The sequence below is a fragment of the Thunnus thynnus genome, chromosome 23 (assembly GCF_963924715.1).
Source record: "Thunnus thynnus chromosome 23, fThuThy2.1, whole genome shotgun sequence".
Lineage (NCBI taxonomy): Eukaryota > Metazoa > Chordata > Actinopteri > Scombriformes > Scombridae > Thunnus > Thunnus thynnus.
Window position 1 is genome coordinate 19993009 of NC_089539.1, and position 10065 is coordinate 20003073.

At 38.2% G+C, this 10065-nt stretch overlaps 1 protein-coding gene across 1 annotated transcript; it reads right to left on the reverse strand.

Moving 5' to 3' along the window:
• Positions 1-2678: 2678 nt before the first annotated feature.
• On the reverse strand, positions 2679-9657 carry th2 (tyrosine hydroxylase 2). The gene is made up of 12 exons (XM_067581863.1): positions 9144-9657; positions 7603-7777; positions 7333-7421; positions 7132-7199; positions 6999-7049; positions 6759-6904; positions 5448-5583; positions 5290-5359; positions 5135-5191; positions 4784-4879; positions 4550-4683; positions 2679-3069 (listed from the first exon to the last, which is right to left on the reverse strand). Exons 1-12 carry the CDS (start codon positions 9372-9374, stop codon positions 2904-2906), a joined length of 1419 nt encoding a protein of 472 aa, XP_067437964.1. The 5' UTR covers positions 9375-9657; the 3' UTR covers positions 2679-2903.
• Between the last annotated feature and the right edge of the window lie 408 nt (positions 9658-10065).

Consider the following 10065-nt stretch of genomic DNA (forward strand, 5'->3'; position numbering starts at 1 on the left):
ATTTATTAATGATGTTTTAAACACTTATAAAGAAAGTGAGAAACCCACAAGGACAGTCCACTGAACCCAAAGCTAGTGTCATTCTGGAAGACAATAAACCAGCCAAAGGGATTTTTTGACAACCTGGTAACCCAAAAGTTTTTCCTATGAAAGGAATAGGTTAACATTTTGGGAAATACACTTAATTACACTCTTTTGAAGGGTGAGATGAGATGATTGATATCAATCTCATATCATGTGTGTAAAGTACAGAGCTGGAGTCAGGACATGTTTATGCTAGCTTAGTATAAGGCCTAGCTCTGTCCCAAGTGAATAAAAAACAACTTACCAACACCTTGGAAGTTGACACATGAACACCTTGCATCCTGTTAGTTTAACCCACATATACAGATGTGAAAATCTGGTCACTTGCTCACATTTATAACTGCAGTGGAGTTGATGAGCTAAAGAGCTAGCTGAAAAGACAAAATGTTCTCCTTGAGGAGGATAAACAAACCATTTTTTGTGACCTGGCAACCCAATAGTTGTTTTTTTATTAAAGGCAGTAGTTCAACATTTGGGGAAATATGCTTATTTGCTTTCTTTTCAAGGCATGTAAGAGATGAGAGGATCAATTTAATGTCTGTGTGTGAAGTGTGTTAAGAGTTGAGATGTGGTTAGCTTAGTTTAGCACAAGGACAAGTCTGGCTCTGTTCCAAAGAAAATAATGCACATCCAACCACCCACCTATATAGCTAACACCTTGTTTGTTTCTTAGTTTGTTTAACACGTTAACATAAATGAGAAACTCCTGAGCATCTATTAATAACTACAAAAATGTATATCTGCAGTGCAGTTGATGAACTAAAGGAGGATAAACACTAGTCAAGGGAATCTTTCACTACCTGGCAACTCTAAAAGCTGTTCTTTTTAAAGGATTAGCTCAACATTTTGTATGCTTATTTGCTCTTTCCAAGATTTATGAGAGATGAGAATTTCAATAACAATCTTTGCTCTGTGCATTAACACTATCTGCTGGAGTCAGATAGTGTTGAGCCTAGCTTAGCATAAAGACTGGAACCAGAGAGAAACAAGCTTTCTTTACATGCATTTTGTTTGGTACTTGTACTTACTTGTTTTAAAAAAAAAATTGGGTGAGTTGCATTTTAGAGTACTTCTGTGCAGCATCTGCACAGCATGGTTTTCCAAATTTGGTGAGCACAAGTTGTGGTTTCAGTTTCTGTTCAGGCACGATGATGCCAAACCTGACAACCTCACTGTGAAAAAAAGACGTAGAGGAAAAACTGTTTCAAGGGGAAAACTCCACCTAAAACTACAAACTGTCATTTTTTTTTACATTTATCTCACTATACAAGTTAAACAGATGTATGATGTTATAACCGATCTGTAAAGCATCAGTAAATGATTCGTTAACTGTTAATAAAGCTAATAGCTCTTTAACAGGCCCTTAAAGTGCTAGAAATCACAAGATTCCCTCTCAGTTCTCAGGCCTGAGGAAAAAAAGTGAACCTCATGACCCTGTTTCCAGCCTGGAGGAGGCAACCAAGCCAGCGTAGGGATGGGATGGCCATGACATCAATAAAGGAAACACTTATGGTTGGAGTCAGGATGATACAGCGTTTGGGATTTGTGGCGAGTACGCGAGGCACAAGAATCTAGCTGGATCCCTTACTGGTCGCCTTGTTGCCGCGGCAACCTGCTCTTGTTTAGCGCTCTGCAGATTCGGATCCTGGCGGTGGTTTCATGGGGATTTGTTGATTTGAGGGCGCTGGATGTAGAATGAGATACAAGAAATTATAAAGTGTTTGACTTTTGGTTGGAGAGAGAGTGTGCATGTGTGTGTCCCTGCACACTTGTCAAGCAGTAGATCACTCTTTCCCCCCACTTGCTTCATCCCACTCTCTCTCTCTCTCTCTCTCTCTCTCTCTCTCTCTCTCTCTCTCTCTCTCTCGCTCGCTTCACACACAATTTTTTCTACTCTGCAAACACAGGCTTTCCCAGGGAGGCCGGAGCAGGGCTTGATTTACTGTACAGTGGAATTATGGGAAGGGAACGCTTCCCAACACAAGGTGGCCGTTCGGAGGGTTTGCCAGCCACCGTGCTGATGGTGGTGATGCTTTATGAGTCCTGCAGATAAGGATGAATTGTCTTTTCAAGGGAAAGCTTTGACGTGCGCGGCTCTGATACGCATTATCGCCTTTGTGCAGATCAAAACGTTGGACGTCCGTCAAAACCCTGAAGGCCAAATTCTCCAGTCGCACGGAGAAAGAGAAATAAAGAGAGAAGAGCATCTGTCAGCAGTGCAGCCCTGCGGACCGTGCTGTGGTCGACTGTGAGGTCCCGGTGACCTGGCCCTACTGATGTGCTGGGCCTCAGTGCTGGCTCTGGCCTTGACCAGCAGAGGGAACATGATACTTAAATCATTCATAATTAGCTCCTTCCCTTTGCTTAATAACACATGAAGATAAATGGGTTCCAAGAATTTTCCAAATGGAAATAGTTGGTTTGGAATTAAAAGCTAGAAAATGGCCTACAAGCCCTGTATTGTAGTGGTTCAGTCTCTCTCTCTCTCTTATTCCTCCTGCTGGCAAACATAAGACAACACTTCTCTCTTCAGCACCTTTTCTCTCTTTCCTGTCTCTCTGGAATGCAAAACACTGACAGTTTGAGGAGATATCTTCATGAAAATAAATGTTTATTTCTTTTTACATAATCTTCACAATACATTATACACAAATAAATGGCCCACGTGGAACCTCACAAACCTGTCTACGTTGTGATTTTCTGCTTGTCATGTTTTATTCATTTATAGTGCATCTCATGTACATGTATCAATCGTGCAACCTTGTGCTTGCAAGTGTTTCTATCTGCCTGACTTCTCTGCAGAATGTCTGTTTATGACCTTAAGATGAGCTGAGCTTCTCCAAGGCGCTGTGCAGGGTCTTCAGGTCCTCTCTCATCTGGCTCAGAGCGTTTTGGATCTTACTGGGCTGATCCAGAACCTCCATGCTGCAGGTAAAGGGGTCGTAGCGCACCGCGAAGGGACGCTTGATGGTTGCAGAGTACCTCCTGTGGGAGTGAATGAATGCAGCTCAGTATCAGGAAGATGCATAGATTCAGATGGGTGACAAATATGAGAAAAAACACAATGTAAACAAGTCTCTGGATCTGCATCTGTTATATTTCTCCACTCATTAAATGTACATTGCGGAGTTTTTCACCACTATTAGTACCATGGAACAATGTTTTTATGAGTGGGTCCCTATTTTGTCTGCGCTTGTGTACGCGGTTGATGCAATGCTCAGGCCTGTCACTGGTTTCACACTATTCAGATGATTTACAGGTGGCTGTAATGCACCAGCAAAGGCAGAGAAGAAGAAGAAGATTGCGAGCACATAAACATGGATGTAAACAATGCAGCTTTCAAAATGTTTTCTTTATTAGATCTCTATGTGTTTTGGTGAGTAACACTAAATGTAAACAGAAACTTTGTTAGTTTGTTTACAAGAAAACTTCATAGGATACATTTTAATTCAGATTTTCCCTTAATTTGGTGCCATCTATAGATACAGTACTTTACTAATTATTAATAATAGGAAATTGTGTTCAAAACAAAACAAATGGAAGTTGATAAGAAACAAAAAACTAAAATAAAGTTAAGAATATAAACTGAACTTAAACTAGGGCCATATTTTTAAGTCTAAATATGTATTGATTATACACAGTAAATTACCAAATTTAGCATTAGGCTAATAAACATGTACACAGTATGACGGGTATAACAGGGAAAATTAATTTAGATATTATAAATGATTCTACAATTTTATGTGTAGTCTACAGCTGTAACAATTAGTCAACAGAAAACTAATCATCAGCTATTCTGATAATCAATTGATAGTTTTGAGTAATTTTTTTGAAGAAAAAACATGCAAATTCTCTGATTCCAGCTTCTCAACTGTGAATATTTTCTGGTTTCTTTAGTTTCATTAACAGTAAACTGAATATCTTTGGTTTTGGACTTTTTATCAGGACAAAACAAGACATTTGAAGACATCAGCTTGGGCTTTGGGAAACAGTGATCTACACATTTCACCATTTTCTGACATTTTATTGACCAAATGACTAAACAGTTAATTGAAAAAGTAATCGATAATAAAAATAGTTGCAGCCCTAGTGTAGTCTTATTGTTACAGAGGAGTGGACAGCTTAAGAGTAACAAATTTAGGTTTTAAGAGTAGAAATTAGGTTACACATTAGCTTTTATTTGTACATTACTGCTGTTCTTTAAAACCCACATAGTCACTTTTATCTTGTAACTTCATTTGACGAATTGCATGATTGCTGTGACACTAAAAACTGAGTTGGCGGCCCAGCGTGACTGTACGTAAACACTGAATTTCATAATAACATCTCTTCCATCCTCTTATTAAGGTCAGAATGGGCCTAATAGTGATCTGGTATATTGGAAAGGTGCATCACTATATCACAGTTGGAAAAAGGTTCCCACCAACAACAGTAATGTATTCATCATAAAGTAATAAATATATACCTCAGCTTAATCTTTGCATCCTCAAAGCTTTCAGACACAAAGTAAACAGGCTGGTAGGTCTGGTCCTGGTATGGCTGGACTGCCGTCTCCTCTGGGTTGAACGATTTGTACTCCGGCTCATTAGACAGGGCGTACTGGAAGTACAGGTCAATGACAGTCAGCACACCAAGCAGAAACGAATATGAAGAACACACTACAGCAAAATATCTGAGTGAACATAGAGATTATACTCACGATGAGCTCGCCATAGGATGACAGGAGTCCAGCGCCGTAAGCTTTCACCGTTCCATTCTGCTTACAGAGGCCAAACTCCACAGTAAACCAGTATAACTAAGAAGGAGAGAACAAGAGAAGAAGGCATATGAGCAAGTTTTAAGTCATGTCATGCAGTCATCAGCTTTAGCCACTAGATGGCATTGAAGACCCATTAAATGCACAGTGAGGAGAAATTCCTGCTCCTGTGATGTTTTTTACCTTAAGGTCCCTTCATACAAATGTACGTCTTTCTAAATATGATTAAATTACACTTAAGTACTCTAATATTGTCTCATTTAATGCAGGAAATCTAAATAAAGTAAAACCTACCGTTGACAGTTTCTCAATGTCTTCATCTGATGCTCCAAGCGAGGCAAGTCCAATCTCCTGGAGGTGTTCAAATTGAAGATTATTAAAGATAATACAACTAGATTACACTCAATTTAAGCTAAATCAATAAAAAATAATATGCAACACTCAATTACCTGGGAAAACTGGGCAAATTCTTTATCTGCCAGCATAGGAATATGGCCGAGTAGTTCATGACAGCAGTCTCTGTGAGAGGAAATTGAAAGTCAGTAACAGGAAAAGCAGATGAATACAAGCATGCATAAGATAGTTCCCAAATAAAGGGTTGACTCACGGCTCAGGGGAGTGCATGGGCGCAGAGGGGTGACGGATGTACTGCGTGCACTGAAACACCCTGAAGGCCAAACTGGCGAGGAAATCTCTGGCTGACAGCAGGCCGGCTACTGGACGCAGCAGGAAGCCTGTTTTCTCTTAGAGGAGCAGAGAGGGGAGAAACTGTCAAACACTGACACTAAAGCCAACAGAAGCATTTAAATATCCACAAATTCACAAGTTTTTTTTCTCATTTGGTAATCTTGTCTCTTCACCATTTCTGAATCTCTATTCCTGGCTCTCTTTCCTCCTTCTTTCTATTTCATCTCTGACTATCTCAGGTCCATGAATAGAAGGATAGTTGATGTAATGTCTGGACTGCTGAAATGACCCTTTGTTGCTTTAGTATTATCTAATATTTGTGTTCATGCTAACTTTACTTTTGTAAAGAGACATAATTGAGAGCGGGAAACTGTTTAACATCAACTGTTTAAATGCTGAGATCTGTTTTTCATCTTACATGTCACACAGAAGAAAACTTGGACTTGTGACCTCATGAACTTTACAAGTTGTTCACATTTTGTTACCTGTGTGTGCTACAGATGCTGTAGCAGATAACTGAGTATACATTTTGATTACTTGTACTGTAACTGTGAGGTGCAGCCTTCCAAACTGTTCATGCATGCAGTATTTACAGATAGAAGATGGCGCATCAGATAAATAATCACCACACTGACACCTTTCGGGCATTGCAGGATGTTTCTCAGCACTTTTGTCTCATTCTGTTATCAGACTGTTGTCAGTATTTCTTTTTTGCTTTGAGCCCAGCTGTTCTCACCTAACATTTGTTTATTTTGGTAGAGCATGGACACCTGTCTAGCTTGTACAGATTGTAAAGCTCCCTGAGGCAAATTTGTGATTTGTAATATTGAGCTATACAGATCAAATTGACTTGACTTTTCTATTTCTGCAATCTTTTAGGATAGCAAAAACATCTGTCTGACTTTTTATCTCTCAGTAGAAAACCTGTAATAGCAGAAGCATGTCTTGATTTCATTTTTCCTTTCTCTGGCTCATTTTAGGGCAGCAGAAACGTCAATTGAATCATTTTTTTTCCTTTTAGAGTGCCAGAAACTTCTCTTGATTATACTCTTTCAGTATTTGTTACGTTCCAGGTGGACAAACCTGTCTTAATTCTACTTTTTCCTACTTCTGTCATCTTTTAGGAAGTCAGAAACATCTTGATTCTACTTTTTTAAATCTGGTGTATGCTGTTTTTTGAAAGTAGAAGCCGTTCTTAATTGAACTTTTTCAATCTCCTCATCTCTGTCACCTTTGAGGAAGGCGGAAACCTCTCTGAGCTGAGGGATGCGGTCCTCTCCATAGCCACACTCTCTCTCCAGCTGTTGCAGACCGTCCAGGAACTGCCGACAGGCCAGACTGGGATAGATACTCCGCAGCTTCTGGTAAACCTCCCTCCTTTAAACAAAACAACACAGCATCAACACATTATTGTACTTTAATCATTCCCAACCATGCATCTGCATCTATAATCTCTGCTGTCAATCCTCACCATGTGGATATTTCTTCTGCTGTATACTCCACAATGGGCAACGAGTCCCCCCTGCAACAAACAAAATTGATTTATTAAAGAATATTTGAGTGATTTTCAAAGCTTTATGGAGGGGATTTTCTGTTAGACTCACTGTTTGTATCTGAAGGCAAGCTCAGAAATGAAAGCACGTCTTTTTCTGTATTCTGGGTCGCTGTAGCCCTGCAAAAGACATGTGACACAAACCCCCATAAACAGGCTATTTTTTTGTATGGTCATTGATAAAAAATGACTGACCAGTAAACAGCAAAATGAAATGAAAGTGAAATTTTACTGTAAAAATGGAGACACTCACCGGATGTTCTTGGTCCATATCCGGATCAAATTTGGTTATTAACAGGTTGCATCTGTCGAGGTCTTTTATCTGTCGGGGAAACCAGGGAACTGTGACGTTGCCAGGAGGAAAAAAAGAACTAATTAATGCTTTTGTAAAAGGCCTGGTTGCATGTTATTAACACGTAGTAGCATTAACAAACAAGGAGCTTTCACTGGATAAATGAGGCCTGATAACATTGCATGACATTAATATTAAAAAGAAAGCGTAATAATAAAATCATGCACTTGCCTTTTTCCTCTGGGATGGAGCGAACGTCATCGACCACTCTTTTCAGTGAGTTGATGAAAACATCCAGGTCAGAGCTGTGAACTTCACACTTCATGAAGAACTCCAGGTCTGTTGTGCTGTTCTTTGACTTCCTCCCTGGTCGACTTTCAATGTGGAGAAGTTTAGCTTCAAACGTCTGCAAGGGTAAAAAAATGAGAAAAAGCATCAGAAAAAATACTCTTACATCCAGAAATGATATTGTATTCATTTCCTAAACATCAAGGTCCACCGAGGAGATGCAATTTCCACAATACTGTCATTTAATAAGATGTTTTCTCACTATGACTGAATAATATCTTGTCACTCATGAGTCACTTATAGTTCATTGCTTTTCACCCAACTGCATTTATTTGATCGATACTATTCAGATTAAGATTTAACAAACAAAACATATGATCAGTTTATAAATATGATGCATTGCTATAGATTAAACTACCCAACAGTATAACATTACCATCCACTTGACCAACTACAACATCAAAGTACCTTAAATGCACCACTAATAATGATTCAAAGATATAATAATGTAGCTGACTAGTTACTTCTCAGAACTTACAAACAAAACATGCGATTATCTTATAAACTATTTACCTAACATTAGTTAGAATGATTCACTAATTAACAGAAACAGAGAATTTACAGCACATGAAAGCATCAGTAATAATAATTCACCACTCAAGGGCTGCATTTTAAATACATTTTTCTACTAATACTTGTGTACTTAAGCTTAAGTACCTTATAGATACATGACCTTTACTTGTAACGGAATATTTTTATAATGTATTATTTGCTATTTTTTACTTAAGTAACATTATAAATACATGACTTTTACTTCTAACACCATATTATTACAGTGTAGTATTTTCCACTTTCACTAAAGTAACATTATAAATACTGTGCATAACCTCTACTTGTAACTGAACATTTTTACAGTGTAGTATTGCTGGTTTTCTTTAAGTAAAATTGTATGTACATGACTTTTCCTTGTAAAAGAATATTTTTAATGTAGTATTTGCTACATTTACTTCAGTAAAATTATAAATACATAACTTTTACTTGTAACAGAATATTTTTAATGTAGTATTTGCTACATTTACTTCAGTAACATTATAAATACATGACTTTTACTTGTAACAGAATATTTTTTAGAGTGTGGTATTGCTACTTTTCTTTAACTTAAATTACATGACTTTTACTTGTAAAAGAATATTTTTAGTGTAGTATATGTTACATTTACTTCATTAACATTACAAATACATGACGTTTACTTTGAATATTCTTTAAAGTGCAGTATTTGCTACATTTGCTTAATTAAAATTATAAATACATGATTTTTACATGTTACAGACTTTTTTTACAGTGTGGTATTGCTACATTTACTTCAGTAACACTATATATATACCTACATACATGACTTTTACTTATAACAGAATAATTTTATAGTGCAGTATTGCTAGTTCTACATAAGTCAAAGGTATGGATGCTGTGTAATTGACGCTTACCTCAAATATTTTCCCCGTTTTGAAGAATCCTGCGTTCTTCTCATTGCTGAGGGCGAACAGGACGTTCAGGGTGACCCTGCCGTCCTTCTCCTCAAACACGAAGCTGTCTCCGTACCTGGAGGGCCCCGGGGAGCCCGAGGAGCCGCTGCTGCGCTCCCTGCGAGCATCCTCGATCAGACTCTGCTTCCTCCCGCTAAACGGCGCCGTCTGCACCACGCTGTCAGTCTTCATCTATGTGGGATTTGCTGGACCAGTCAGGCTTCAGAGTCACAGGAGCCCCCAGTGTGTGTGCCATCATCAGCGCCGCGGACAGGTTTAAATACCCTGTCATCTGAAGGCTTTATGGAGATGAGTTGCGCAAGCACAGCACGTGCGTTTGTTTTTTTTAAAGGCCTGTTTTGCGTCATGATGATACATTTTCTTCAAGGGACAAAAATAGTGCTATTAGGAGGAAAATAGCCCATTTTAGCAGTGATGCACCAAAACAGCATTATGGATCAGAGATGCTCTCAACCAAAACAGGTCATTATTAGGTTGCATAAATATTACATCATCTTATTTATAAAAGGTGACTTGATGCTGTTTGACTGGTTGATTTAATTTATCAGTATTTTAGTTTTTAATACATTTTAAAAACAGTGATGCCTTTATGTACTATATAACATATAATTTTTCATCAGTATTCAGGAGGAAAACAAACTGTGATATCTGTGTTATTCAGGAAGAGTGGTAAGTAATCACATTTTTTTCCTACTACATACATGGTGATGATTTAAGAGTCAGTTTTCCATGAAATGGCTCAGCAAACTCTTGAAATATTGTGCAGATAGACCAAAAATTGGAATGCTTGTTAATGTTTCAAGTATTTTTACTGCATCTCAGAAGTCTGGAAAAGGAGGCAAGCTGGCAATTTAGTAAGTAT

What these genes read in the sequence shown, in the direction of transcription:
- th2 (XM_067581863.1), bottom strand. Translation starts at nt 9,374, where the DNA reads ATGAAGACTGACAGCGTGGTGCAGACGGCGCCGTTTAGCGGGAGGAAG. An exon ending in CTCCATCCCAGAGGAAAAAG is followed by an intron (nt 7,422 to 7,602) that starts GCAAGTGCATGA and finishes GCAACGTCACAG; the next exon opens with TTCCCTGGTTTCCCCGACAG. An exon ending in ATATGGACCAAGAACATCCG is followed by an intron (nt 7,200 to 7,332) that starts GTGAGTGTCTCC and finishes TGTCTTTTGCAG; the next exon opens with GGCTACAGCGACCCAGAATA.